Genomic DNA, 14,058 nt, shown 5'->3' with positions numbered 1-14,058 from the left:
ACCTTTACTAAAGGAGCTCCTTTTCCTTAGTTTGTAGCAGTTATGTTTGGTTATGGGCTTAATATTGTTCAATATCATCTTTAAATATTGTTGTTATAAAATTAAGTCTAACACCCATGCCAAAATAAATGTTCTTGTTTCTGCCAACCATGTATATGCCACCTAGCAGAAATCATATTTGTAGGCCTTACCAAATGCTCCAAAGCAGCAAGGGGTGGATTGTGACAGCAAGATCCAAGAAATTACTAAAGAATAAATATGTGCTTCTTAGAGGCATTTGGAATTTTTGTCTAATATAAAGCTTGTATTTTTGTAACCCACAAATGTAACTTGTAACTGTTTGTAAAACTGACTTGGCCTCAAAGACAAAACTATAGTTGTAAAATTAGCTGACCTAACGGTTTTTTCTCTTGTTCAGAATTTAACCGTGATGATGATAAAAACTGGATTCACCCACCTGGCCTACCCAGCACATTCCAGGAAAGCACATCTCAAAGAAGCATAGTCAGAGAGACCTAAAGAGGTTGGATTTAGGCAGAGTAACATTAATTTCAAACCTGAAGATGCTGTGTTGTAATTTGCTTATTGGATAAACCTAAGTCTGGGTAGTAAACTTTTATAATTTTTAACACCTTTTAATCCCATAAGGTAATAGCTGGAGAACAAGATTGTGAATGGCTCTAAAGCCAACAGATTAGCATAAGACTAGGTATAAAAAGCACGTGCATTAGGTGATCAGCAGGAAGGAGGGAACTGAACAGTCATTTTTGTTCCACGCCCAGACCCCAGACTCCCCGTGTGAGCAAGGACCAGATCCTGATCAAGGGACCTTCCCCGGTAATCCCTTCGACAGTGTTGACTGAGGATGCCGGACTTCACTGGAATCACCTGGCACACACTTGGCATTGAGGGACTATCAGTAAGCTGCCAACCCATGTCTGTCTATTTGTTGTTTAAAATAGCCAGTGGCTGATACCCTCGCAGTGCTCAGCTGGTCTGCGAAAGATTGATCCATTTATCTGTTGTTATTATCTGTTATTATTTACTATTAGCTCTTTAATACTGCATTATCTACTTATCGCATTTATCTTCTGTTAACTGTTGTGTGTGTAAGCTATAATAAACTTGCCATAGCTTTACTCCCTACTCTGCCTCCTCGATCCCAAACCAAACAGCCTAGTGACTAAACTGATATACCCACAGTGCCCAGCTGGCCTGTGACACAGAGCCACCACAAAGGCAGGTCAACTACTGCACCTAGACTTTTAGCTCTAAAAATCCTGGATCCAAAGTTAAAAATCTTGCTCATCCAGAGCTGAATAGGATTTCAGTACAAAAACAGAGGCAATTAACATGTGTTGCGATGTAACTTTATTGGTAATTGAGCCTGACCCGACCAGGAAGGTAAGGGCTGGGATCACTTTATTTTCCTTTCCGTGGCCAACCCGTCATGAAGCTTGGAGACTTCTGGCTCATAGGCTTCCATAACTAATGTTCCGTTGTTATCAAAAAACTTTGCGATGGACTTGGTGAACTCTGCTTCTCGCTGCTGTTTGGTTTTTCCACTGATGAAGGTCAGTTTTAGCGTGTATTTATCATCAAACCTGGAGGGACAAAAAAAACCCAGGGGTCTGAGGTCTAGTTTAGAATGAGACTGGCCAAACTGGGCACGGCTGGCACGTGATGATGACCCTGGACCCCAAGGACCACAAGTTATCATGCACAAGTGGGAAAAATTTAATTCTCCCTCATCCTTACTATAGGGGCATAGCTCCCAGAAGCTGCAGGTCCTGGCATGCGATGCTCCACCTTATGGTCCACAAAGGTAGTGCTCTACCTGCCCCAACACATACATCGGTTATGTGTAATACTTGTTGACAGAAGTGATTCTCAACCTCTGTCGTCTCAAGGAACCTCCTGGTAGACTCAAGGCACCCCTTAAGTTTTCACTTATGTTTTGACTATACAGTAAAAGCTTTGTTATCTGGCACCCATGGGGAATGGAGGGTGCTGGATAACAAAATATGCTGGATAACCGAGCAGCCTGAACAGGCCCTAAGGAACAAGGAAGGGGGACCTATGCAGCCTGCTATGCCCTGGGCTGTGGGGGCTTGGCAGCACAGGCTGCTTCCCCGCTCCCCCCCACCCAGTCATGGGGGCTCTGCGAAACTGGAAGTGCCACCATGGGCACTTCTGCTTTCACTTTTCCCTTGCAAGCCGGCATGCCAGTTAACACAGCATGCCAGCTTGTAAGGTGCTGGTTAACACAGCTTTTGCTGTAGTAAAATAACTGAACAATTCTTCTGTTGCAAAGAACTCATATTGCCCACAACCGGCCATAATATTTTTAACACCATGGACTCCTACCTGGAATCTCTGGGTTTATCTTGTGAACCACATTTGCACACCTAACAGTGCTGACATTACAGGGCAGGTTTAGGCTAGATATCAGGAAGCGCTACTTCACGGTCAGGGTGGCTAGGATCTGGAACCAACTTCCAAGAGAAGTGGTGCTGGCTCCTACCGTGGGGGTTTTTAAGAGGAGGTTGGATGAACATCTTGCTGGGGTCGTTTGACCCCAGTATTATTTCCTGCCATGGCAGGGGGTCAGACTAGATGATCTACTCAGGTCCCTTCCAACCCTAGAAACTATGAAACTCACAGTAGTACCCTTGAAATGATCTCATGGCAGCTTGGCTGAGAAAGCAAGACTTCTGCTGTTTAGTGGCAGGTGATTGCTCTGGCCTAATTGCTATTTTCAGCTAGTTAGTTTTAACAAGGCACAACTGACTCAAGAGGCTATAAAATACTGAGGAGGAATTACCTACAGCATTTATACATAGGTAGTCATGACAGTACAGCGCTGGTAAAAGGCAGGTGTGAAGGGTGCTGATTGGAGAACATTTAGGGGGGTTGACTAATAACTAGCAAAGAATATGACTTAGAAGCCACCTGTCAAGGACTGCAGCGCATGAAACAGTGACCAGATGGCTCCTTCCACAGGGCTTGTCCAACACAGTAAACAAGCAGAGGCAGCCCAGCCACTTACTTGGGGGCTACTCTGAGTTAGTCCATACAGAGGAAGGGAGATGGATCCCACAATAGGTACCCCACAAGGGAACACACATGGGCAGGGCAGAGGCCCCAGCAAGGCTTGGCTGTTCCACTGCTCTGCACCTGGCTGGTCCTCACAGCTGCAGAACCCACCGCACCTTTTTAGATTGGAAGAAAGTTGCCAGATGTCATCCGGATCCATCCCTGTGGGATCTCTCCTGTGAGCTACGAGGAAGATGCTCTTTTCTTTGTACGAGGTGTAGATGGTTAGGATCCCCATCATCACAAAATAAGTGCGGGCCAGTTAAGGAAAGGCATACGAGGGACACATGACGACAACAATATAACAATAGCAAAATGTGCATGTAAATCCTTCGCCTCCACTGAAAATCTGCTGTTTAATCTTTTATCATCTTACCATACTGTTTACAACTTGGTCCTTGGTTGACATTTTATCAGCATGAACAAGCTAAGTGCAAATAGGTGATATCTGCTCACTCTGAAATGTCTATCTAGTGGCTCGAGACTACAGCTCTATCCCCATAACAATGAGAAAGGTGGGCTGTTTCACTACTGTTGAAATGCTGATTTACGAAACTTCCTTGATCCCCTATCTTTAAAACCGCTCTCTACATTTTACCGTGGCTTATGCTTCTCTACTCCTCCCATGTTCATGCTGCCTTTCCTTCCTCAAAGGCAGCCTTGTACACCAATTGATCCTGCTGCCACTGCACTCTCAGCACCTGAACTACAGAAAACAGCTGCATGTCAAAAGCACGCTGCAGCTGCAAGCAGGCAGGACATGTGGACTGTCATGTTAACTGAAACTAGAAAGCTAAAAAGAAACCTGCCTAGCTCCAAAGTCTGTGAAATTCTGATAAGAAAAACTGATATATCCTGAGCAGTTCCTGAAAGGAGGAACGCAATGAGGGGCGTTTCATCTGTTCATGAGAAGAGGCGAGTGTCGCCAAACGCAGCACAGGGTGAAGGATATGACACCACACAGATGGCTAGAACGGGTTTGGACTCGGGAAAGGGATGCAGATAATCCCAAATCAAAGCCACAATGGCAAAGAGGCAGGAGATTGTGCAGATGAGGAGACGGCCATCGATCAAATGGAAATTCTCCACGTACTTGTATTTTTCCAGGAGAACCTGATGAGAAAGCAGAGAGTCCCGGTTACTGTGTGCTGTGACTACCTTCAGGCACTAACTTCAGATGCCCTGAAGCAGGTGAAATTCTTTTAGGACAAGAAAGGTAATTGTATGAGTTCCCCATTATTGAACTGGGTCTCAGAAAGGAATAAAGTACTGGAGGGAAATACCTGAGCCATTTACTTCAGTCCCCTGCACTGACAGGCAACCATTTGTCCAAAAATGGTTCTGAGGACCATCCCCTCTTGCCCAGCAGTGCAACCAATAAGAGCCAAGCCTACATTATACTACAGAAAGAGAATAGGAGGAATCAGGTCACCACCAATACACAGGCCACTGCAAGGGCAGGAAATTACAGCAGAGGGTTATTAGTTCCTGTCATTTTGGACACAAACTTGCTTTGTCCAGTTCAAATCCAGGAGACTCATGAAAATGGCAACAGAGGTGGCAAGAATGTTCCCACCTGAGAAACTAGAGCTAAAAACATGTTCTATAAAACTCAGGGGAAAAAGTCCTGATGCTGAACAGTCTGATTTTATTGCTGCAAGAAATGATGCTGGAATTACAGGTTAATTACATGGAAGCATTTCAGAAAGGCAGTGAACTACAGGGTTAGTTCCAGCTCTAAAGGGAAATAGTTCCTGGGAGCCTGATGCTGGACATTCAGCACTGGCGCTGGCTTTCAATGAGAGTTCAGGACACAAGAAGAGGTCTCAGTGTTTCAAGAGGAACCGAGTCAGAGAGAACGCACCTTTTTGGCAGAATCATCCAGAGAATTTTTCACAGCTGATCCATCCCACTTGTCAATTTTTACTGGTTTGTCATCAATCTTCCACTGCAACACAAAGCAAACAGTCAGTGACACCAGAGAAGTTGGCATGTGCTAATATACCGCTGAAGACGCGTCACATTTTTAAAGCCCTGTCTGCTCAGGTTTAACCCTGATTTGTCTTGCAAGTAGTGCTGAAGAAATGGTTTTGCAAAGTTGTTTCACTAATATTTCATTTCATTACCTCGGGTCATGCACACTTAAGGCAAACACTTATGCACTGAAGTATTGCCTTCAGCCCCCTGCACTGCAAGCAGCCAGATATTCTAAAGAGCGAGTTGCTCCGTGACCTGGCCCTACACATTTCAGACCCGCGGGAGTGATTCTGAACTTTGCTTGTTTTATGGCAAAGTTTATGAGATGGCTTACAAACGTACTGCCAAGAGAACATAGCTCCTTTTGTGGATAAAATAAACTTACACCTTAAAATAAGCCCTCATCTTTGATTTACACTCGTGACAAGCACTGAAAAGAAAACGCATATGTGTTCAGAGGAAAGCAGATGGGAATTGTTGGGTGCTGAGGAAGTTTCAACCCCGTGCATACACGGTCACTGGTTTTACCCAGGACAATGGAAACAACCCCTTAGGCTTTGTCTTAAAGGGTCAAACATGATCGTTGCAGTTTTGAACTAAAATTAGCTCATCTCCAGGCACTGGGTGTTCAGGTGGACAGAACTGGGTTTCTTTGTAACAGCTGAACTGGTGGCCAGAAACCTCCAGGGAACCTACCAAATGCTACCACCAAAACCCACTTCTCTGTTCCACTGCTGGAGCGGTGCCAGAAAAAAAACGGAAGAAGAAGAAAGGCTTGAAGAACATAACTGGAACCTGGCTGATTTCAGTCCAGTCTAGTCTCCATTTCTCAAGCCCAAATTCATAGATGTTAAGGGCTGGCAGATGTTAGCAGCTCTCAAGAGATCATCAGGTCCAGACCCCCCGCACTTGGGCAGGAAAGACTGCTGGGGTCAGATGACCATAGCAAGGTGAACATCCAGACATGTTTTGTGGAAAAAGTACACTGCCTGCCTACCCGTGATCCTGTTTTGAACACTGCATGTGTAACACTGTTCTGAAAAGGAGCTGTGTAAAAGATGGTGCCTGGCTTCAGCCCCTGCACCTTGGGACTGCAGGATTGTCTCTGCTCGCTTCAGTGACAAAAGGAAGTGGCTACTGGTAGATTTGCACAGGCAATGTGACAGCTGGATTCTCATTTGGGGCTCGCCACTGAGCTGTGAACTGCTGTTAGCTACAGGAACAAGTTCTGTCCTTGATTGGGAGTGAAAGTCTTGCACACCTGCAGCCTTCATTCCCACTGATGAAGTGCAAAGAAGGGATAAACTTTCAGGGCTGACAAAACCCTGTCTTCTGCAAGCAGTATTAAGAAAATCTAATCTAAAGTTATCAATAAAACAGGAAGCCTCAAGAGGGCATTTCATAAGTCCCCTTAAGATTAGACCTGCACCTGGAAGTGCACTCTAGGGAAAAAAATTAAATTAAAATCAACCAATCGGGCAATTACTATATTGCCTTTTAAAAATTATCTGAACAATTACATTAACTACAGAATTTTTTCACATTTTTGAAGCTACTGTAAGTAGCTCTCCCCACAAAGTCACAGCAGTATTTTTGGCCTTGTTCTCAGGGAAGAAGAAAAGTGATACCAGGAAAATATAAAGATATTTAAAGGGAAATGGATCAATGTTTCATGATTAAACATTTAATATCAGTATTTAAAGTGACTCCAAAAATCTGGAGGCACTGAACAAGTTGTGTTGTTATGAAGAAACTCTGAATTTGAATGTGCTCTTATGTGAAAAGAGCAATTAAGGATACAGGATAATAAAAACAGAGCTGAATACTGCTGTGCTTATAAGTTTGCCTCTATAATATTCACTTTTGTTTCTGGACTTCACAGCACCCTTCTTTGATAAGCAAGTGCTAACTCCATTTGATTTGCATAGTTAGTTCATCAATTCAGCTTCCCCCAGTTTAAAACCACAAGGCAAACCATGCTGCCCCGTCTCAGAACTGCATCATGAGTCTTGCATTATTCAGTTTTCTTAAAGCCCCTGATAACAAAAATCACAGGAATTTCAGTTTTTATTTTAAAAGAAACTTTCTAGTCCTTGTGAATACAAGTCTACTGCCTATGTCCCTGTCCGTGGAACCCTCCCCTGTTGCAGGGGCATGTGGGCAGCAGATCGCGGTTCTGTCCTGGCGTTAATGCCGTGCCGTCTCCATTGCACGATCCCAGGGTCTCCCTGGCTCTGCCCACCCATCTCTCTCCCAGCTGTGGCCCCATCCCAGCTGCCCGGGTGCACACCCTGCCCAAGCTGGTCCTGCTCTTGGCAGTGGGTATGGAGTGGATGGGTCAGGGTGCCTGGGCAGTGGGGCTGGGTCCGGTGGTGGCAGCCAGGAGCTGCTGGCACAGAGGCTGCTGCGGGCCCAAACAGGCCTGCAGGCCGGACTTTGCCTACCCCTGTCCTATCACCATTTCATCTTTTTCTTGCCTCACTTCTTCCACTGCTATAGTCACCCTCATTTATATATTGTCTAAGATAAGACCATCAACCCTTTAGCACAGCAACCTTCTCTTTTCATATATACTGTACTCCACTTACGGGCATACTAGAGAAGTGCATAATTTGCTTAATTGCACAAGACAGTGGTTTTCAACCTTTTTTTCAGTTGTGGACTGCCAAAAAGCTTCAAATGGAGGCACAGACCCCTTTGAATTGTAAGTGTGGATATTCACGTACTTTTGATTGATCATACTCCTCTTTCATGGACCCCTTAGACAGAGCCTGCAGACAGCTGGTGATCCATGGACCCCAGGTTGAAAACCACTGGTGTAACACACGATTTGCTGCCTACCGCCCCTGCCCCCATCATAACAGACCTTGGTTAGCTAATAATCAGGTGATCGAATACATTGTTTAAGTGTGTATCATCTCTCAGCCCTGTGGTCTACTTTACCAACTATACTTCAGTTATGTAGTAGTAACTCCAGCTATGTCTGCCCCTACTTTGTAATTAATAGTACCCCTGTTTAACTCAGTGGTTCTCAAACTCTTTGGACTCGGGGCCTACCTTGTTAGACTTGAGGCACCCACTGGAAAATGCCAGCTCTTAGCTTTCCTTCATTTTTTGACTACAGAGAAATTACTCTTGCAAAAAACTAAGGAAGCCCACAACAGCACAGAAGATTTTTGACACCGGATTCCTATTTGAAATCTCTGGGTTTGTCTTGTGAATCATGCAAGAGTTTGCACATCTAGCAGGGCTAATATTGCGTGGCACTGTATCACCCTTGAAAGGATCTTATAGCACCCTAGTTGAGAATCACTGGCTTAACTGTACCACCAAAAGTGAAGGTGGAACATCTGTCAAAGCGGTGCTAATAGAAGCCTTGAAGATGAGGGGCCCCAGTCAGTGCACTGGGCTATCAATACATCAGCACCCACAGTGCTGTAAGCAATGCTCTTAAAATTTAGCAGAGTCAATTAACCAGAAAAATCAATTAATCAGAGGTCTTGTATCAACAAAATCACCAAGCTGCAGCTGGGTTTTGCTTGTCGGTGAAACAGCTGTGTGTTATTTACTAGTCCTTTGAGATTTTAAAATGTTTCACAGTACTATACATTTATGGCTTGCTGTCTTTCTAATATTTATAGTTTTTATAGTCAGTAATTATAGTTTCCAGCACTTCGTACTGTGTCATTTGATTACCTGGAAAGAATAATTATCCAGAAGGATGGCAACGCTAATTATTCTGGATGGCAGATGTTCTGCTGTACGTGGCACTACCCCTATAGTGGCACTAGCAGCCCTGAAGGTGATGAGTTTTTGAGGCTTCTGATTGTTAGTTTCTGAGCCGCTATTAGAAGCCTTGAAAATTAGGAGAGAGGATGATGCTAATACCACAGCACCACCAGCAGTATGTCCTTCATAAGCACCGTCTGCACTGAGTTTGGCACAGCCTTTTTTCAGAGACTTTGCATACAGGCTAGCCAACCCAGTGAGAAGGGCTTTGGACTCGGTTCACCAGGAGATGGAGACAAAAGCACAGAGGGTAAATAAAGAGCCTGGAGACCTGCATAAAAACTTAGTAAGGGGAAGCAGTAATAGACACCTTCACGTTATGAACACTCAGACACCCAAAATTGTTTATATGCTAATGAGAGAAGCATGGGGAACAAACAGGAAGAACTGGCTGGGATGGTTTAGTCGGGGATGATCCTGCCTTGAGCAGGGGGCTGGACTAGATGACTGTATGAGGTCCCTTCCAGCCCTACTTTCCTATGAATTTCTATGCAGTACACAATGCCCTCTGGAGTGCTACAGCCATTAATAATAATCAAATCAGATGTTTGCTCCCGCTGCAAGGTCACCACAGGACAACTGAAAACATGTCTGTACCAGCTGTCTGAGTAAAACCCACTTTCACGCTGCACATTTGGCTCTGGAAAGGACTGAATGAAAGGGACAGTCCCCAGTCCCTAACCCGCTTCCCTGCTTTGGATAGCAAAGGCCGAGATGAGATGCGTCTTATAATGTACCTTCGAGCTGGGTGTGGTGTCACCAACAGATGCAGGACACATTAAGCCAAGCAGGTTACACATGCGGCCTGTGGGGCTGCTTCATCTGATGCGTTTTGCCAGGGAAATTGGCTTGCTGCACAACCCAGGACCGGCCACAGCAATCAGTGTGCTTGCCCCACCACAACTGGTTCTGCCTACAAAGAGTTCCTTGGGCCAGGTCTGGCCTGGGGCAGAAGGTGAGTTTGACACCCCTAAACTAGGCAATGCAGGAGCACAGATCAGCCCTCAACAGGTAATGTCTGTCAAAATCCTGCAGGTTACCTCCTTCCTGGTACAACTGGACTCACTCAAATCCAGTTTTAAACACACCCTGCTATCTCTCAGCCACCAACTGCATCTAAATATTGAGCTCTTTGATCAAAATGCCCTCTCTAAAATTAACATAGTTTCATTCATAGCTCTGTTTCGCCTTGAGCCTACCAGCAAGAATGGCTGGAATAAGCCTTTCTCCCCTGCAAAACAGAGCCTACTTAGCATATCAAGTGTCCAATTAAACTAAAAAGGGAAAAGGCAGCAGTGAGTCAATTGTCTCAAAAAGGGAGGCTTGAGGCCAAGCAAACACTGATGTGAGAGGCAACACCAACACTGGAACTTTTGCACACTAAGTATGATTGGAGGCCTACTGCCAGCTAAACAAATGTAATAACGACGTGACGACACTTAGTTTGGTAACTAAGAGAAATAAGGCAGCTTCACAGCATCTCAAAGAACCCGGAGGGGCCATGATCAATCATACACCATCAGGTGGCTAGGGTCTTAATGAAAAGGCCTGGAGCTGATCTTATGTTCAAAGAATGCTGAAAGAACCACTAAGGCAGGATAAAGTAACCTGCACAAATCCCACAGAGAAAATTTCCACCTGGTTAGCATATTTGTTATATAATAGTATAAAAATGCTGCATAATTGCCTTTGGTCATGACACACTACAGTCGAGAGGCCTCCCATAGTGCTTGGGTTTGTCTGACTAAACCCACACTTGCAAATGTGTTCAAACTCCAGTTCTTCAGATAATGTTTTAATACTATGCACCCCAAAGGCTCTGCTTCTGGAGGTTATTACCAGGCTTCCTTAAAGCCATCCCATGGAGCAGATAAAAGCATTCTAAAATGGATCAACATACATGGGGGATGAAAGCAGGAGAAAGAAAAGTTCTCAAGTTTGTGTGCAAGTAATAGAAGATGATGTGGCCACCTACAGAAACCCTGAAGAGACTATCCCAGATTATAATTAGCAGCACCAGCAGCTTTAGCGCATGGTTACCAAATGCCACAGCATCCTCTGAATACATTTGCTCTGATCACTTAAATAAATGACTGCAATTAAACGGTTACAAAAGATATTAGCAGTAACAATGACACTTCTAGAAGGCCTCCAGGAAGCCAGCACGTTAAACTTAACCACAAACACTGCAAACCTTTGAAAACAGAAAACTCAACAGCTGCCTGCAAGCAAACGTTTCTGGAAGTACTAAATTAAAAAACACACACACACAAAAAAAACACCCACTGTCCACATCAACAGTTAATTCAGCTCTCTGCAGGTTTTTAAAGTCCCAAAAGCCACAATAACGTGCATCTTCATCTCAAGCTGGGGGCCACAGCAGAAGCATTCACATTGTGACCCCCTCAGGTAATACCTGTGAATTCTGCTAATGCTCCAAACCATGATTTTGATTTTTGATTTCAAGCTTAAAGTGCTCCATTCCAAGCTAAATTCAGAGTAGGCAGAAAGGACCTGAGGAAGATGCATCTAATAAAGAGCATGACTAACCATGCAATTAAAGAAGAGGGAAAAGAGGATACTATTAAAAAAAATCAACTTAAGCATTTCCTTTTAGGCACTACGGCAGGTAATATATTATTAACCTTGAAGGTTGCTTGATGTGCAAAGATGTATATACAACAGCATGACAGGCCTGCCCTGCACCACCAACTCACACCTTGGATGGTAAGAACTGGCCCCAGGTGTGATGGTAAGTTGAGTCTACGCTGACTGATGATGATGAGTTTCTTTTGTACTGGCTTTGGATGCAGTTGCCAAAAGCCTGCTGGCTGCTATAGTATCTGCAGCAATGGGTTGTACCATGCAAACACTCTGGGCCCCCTGAAACTTAGGTAAGAGCCAACTCTTCCATGTATAAAATCATTTAACTTACTGGTGCTCAATCTTTTGGCCCCATCAGGCAGATGAGTGGAGCAGGGCTAGTCTGTGGGCTGGATCAAGCTCCGCACACCAGGATCTGGTGCTGGGAGCAGGCTTTAAGGCCTGGCACTGCTCCCTCATGTCACGATTGGTTTTGGGGGGCCTGATACTGCCCCCTCCCACACCAGTGCACCAGCATTGGGTCTTGGGGGCCTGGCACTGAGATTGATCCTAGGGGGCCTGGCTCTGCCCCCTTCTGCCCCAGCACATTGGTTTGGGTTGTGGGGGCACAGCCCACCACACTGGGATTGGGCCCTGGAGCTCTACTGCTTCTGCCTGGCCCTGCGTGCTGGGAGGGGATGCCAGATCCAATGTGCAGGACCTGGGGGCTCCCCATAAGTCTGAAAGTTTGACAGTGGGGGAACAGTGCCATTGTTCTGCCACTGGCAGATTTCCAGACCCATTGGGAGCCTTGGGGGCCAAGGGCTGAGCACTCTGGTTTCACTAACACAGCACAAGATTAAGACAGGTCTACCTCGGCAACTTCTGCCAGCACAGCTAGCTGCTCAGCAAGGATGCCATCTCCAACCAACACAGCTGTGCTGGTACAAAACTGGAGAGCGTTAGTTAGCTGTGTTAGTCTGAAGTCAAAGTGCAAGGCAGAGTACACGTGCACCTTATACAGTAACCAACGTGTGCATGTGCATGTGCACGCATGCAGGGTAGAGTTGCACCTATACTTATAAACTAACCAAAGCGCGCCCACGTAGGGTAGATGTGCACCTTATACGCTACCCACAGTGCATGTGTAGCTGTGTGCGTCTACAGGGACAGGCAGGCCAGGGTCTCTGGGTCAATCCGGTGTCTTTCATCAGACCAGCGAAACCGCTGTCACACCTCATGGTGTTTAACACCAATAAATGCAAGGTTCTCCACCTTGGGAGGAAAAACCTGCAGCATCCTTATAGGCTTGGCAGTGCTACGTTGGTTAGCACTACAGAAGAAAAAGACTTGGGGGTCATCATTGACCACGAGATGAACATGAGCCTCCAATGCGATGCTGCGGCTAGTAAAGCGACCAAAATGCTGGCGTGCATCCATAGATGCTTCTCGAGCAAATCCTGGGACACCGTTCTCCCCTTGTACTCGGCCTTGGTGAGGCCGCAGCTGGAGTACTGCGTCCAGTTTTGGGCTCCACAATTCAAAAAGGATGTGGAGAAGCTTGAGAGAGTCCAGAGGAGAGCCACGCGCATGATCAGAGGTCAGGAAAACAGATCTTACGATGACAGGCTGAGAGCCATGGGACTCTTTAGCCTGGAAAAGCGCAGGCTCAGGGGTGATCTGATGGCCACCTAGAAGTTTATCAGGGGTGACCACCAGGATCTGGGGGAACGTTTGTTCACCAGAGCGTCCCAAGGGATGACGAGGTCGAACGGTCACAAACTCCTGCAAGACCATTTCAGGCTGGATGTAAGGAAGAATTTCTTTACTGTCCGAGCCCCCAAGGTCTGGAACAGTCTGCCATCGAAGGTGGTTCAGGCACCTACACTGAACACCTTCAAGAGCAAATGGGATGCTTATCTTGCTGGGATCCTCTGACCCCAGCTGACATCCTGCCCTTTGGGCGGGGGGCTGGACTCGATGATCTCCCGAGGTCCCTTCCAGCCCTGATGTCTATGAAATCTATGAAAGATGTCTGCAAGCTTCCAGGCACAGGGGCCCTTCCTCAGGCCTCGGGAGTCTCTGCCTGACGAAGGGAGCTTGCGCCCAAAAGCTCGCAAAGATCTTTCCCCCAACTATTTCTTTGAAGACACCGCGAGACCCTGGCCTACCTGTGCATCACCCCCCACCAGCACCCCCAGCCCATGAAGCTCGCGCTGTTTCTATCGGCTCTGCAGTCCGCAGCCGCGCTGCAGGCCGGGGCGGGGCGCGACCCCTGCAGCCCCGCGTCGGTGGGTCCCCTCGAGCGGCGCTCGGACGCCCGGGCGGAGAAGGCAAGGGCAGGCCGGGATGTCTCGAGGGATCATCGCGGACACGTTGCGCGCCCTCCCCCCACAGCCTGGGCCGCACCCGACGCCTCCGGGGAGGCCGGAGCCCCCCACACGGAGCGCGGAGCCGGCCCACGCCGCACCTTGTCCAGCAGCCCGTTCCGGCCTCCCCTCGCCGCCATCTTGTCTCCTCCTCCCGCCACGCGCCGGCCCGGCCGACCTGTCAGGCGCTGATTGGCTCTCGCCCTTCACTAGTTGGGCACGGGACCGGAAGCCACCACTCTGC

The 14,058-nt window shown here is 46.7% G+C and overlaps 1 protein-coding gene across 1 annotated transcript; it reads right to left on the bottom strand.

Annotated features, from left to right (window-relative positions):
- Window positions 1-1,354: 1,354 nt before the first annotated feature.
- Window positions 1,355-14,045, bottom strand: SPCS2 (signal peptidase complex subunit 2). The gene is made up of 5 exons (XM_090030829.1): window positions 13,916-14,045; window positions 4,961-5,044; window positions 4,050-4,209; window positions 3,213-3,348; window positions 1,355-1,604 (listed from the first exon to the last, which is right to left on the bottom strand). The coding sequence occupies exons 1-5, from the start codon at window positions 13,952-13,954 to the stop codon at window positions 1,418-1,420; spliced, it is 606 nt and encodes a 201-aa protein (XP_089886955.1). The 5' UTR covers window positions 13,955-14,045; the 3' UTR covers window positions 1,355-1,417.
- Window positions 14,046-14,058: the final 13 nt, after the last annotated feature.

This window comes from Crocodylus siamensis, chromosome 1 (genome assembly GCF_052110815.1).
Source record: "Crocodylus siamensis isolate JL-2025a chromosome 1, ASM5211081v1, whole genome shotgun sequence".
NCBI classification, from domain to species: domain Eukaryota; kingdom Metazoa; phylum Chordata; order Crocodylia; family Crocodylidae; genus Crocodylus; species Crocodylus siamensis.
The sequence above is the reverse complement of the archived record's forward strand: the minus strand, read 5'-3'. Positions and strand labels throughout refer to the sequence as shown.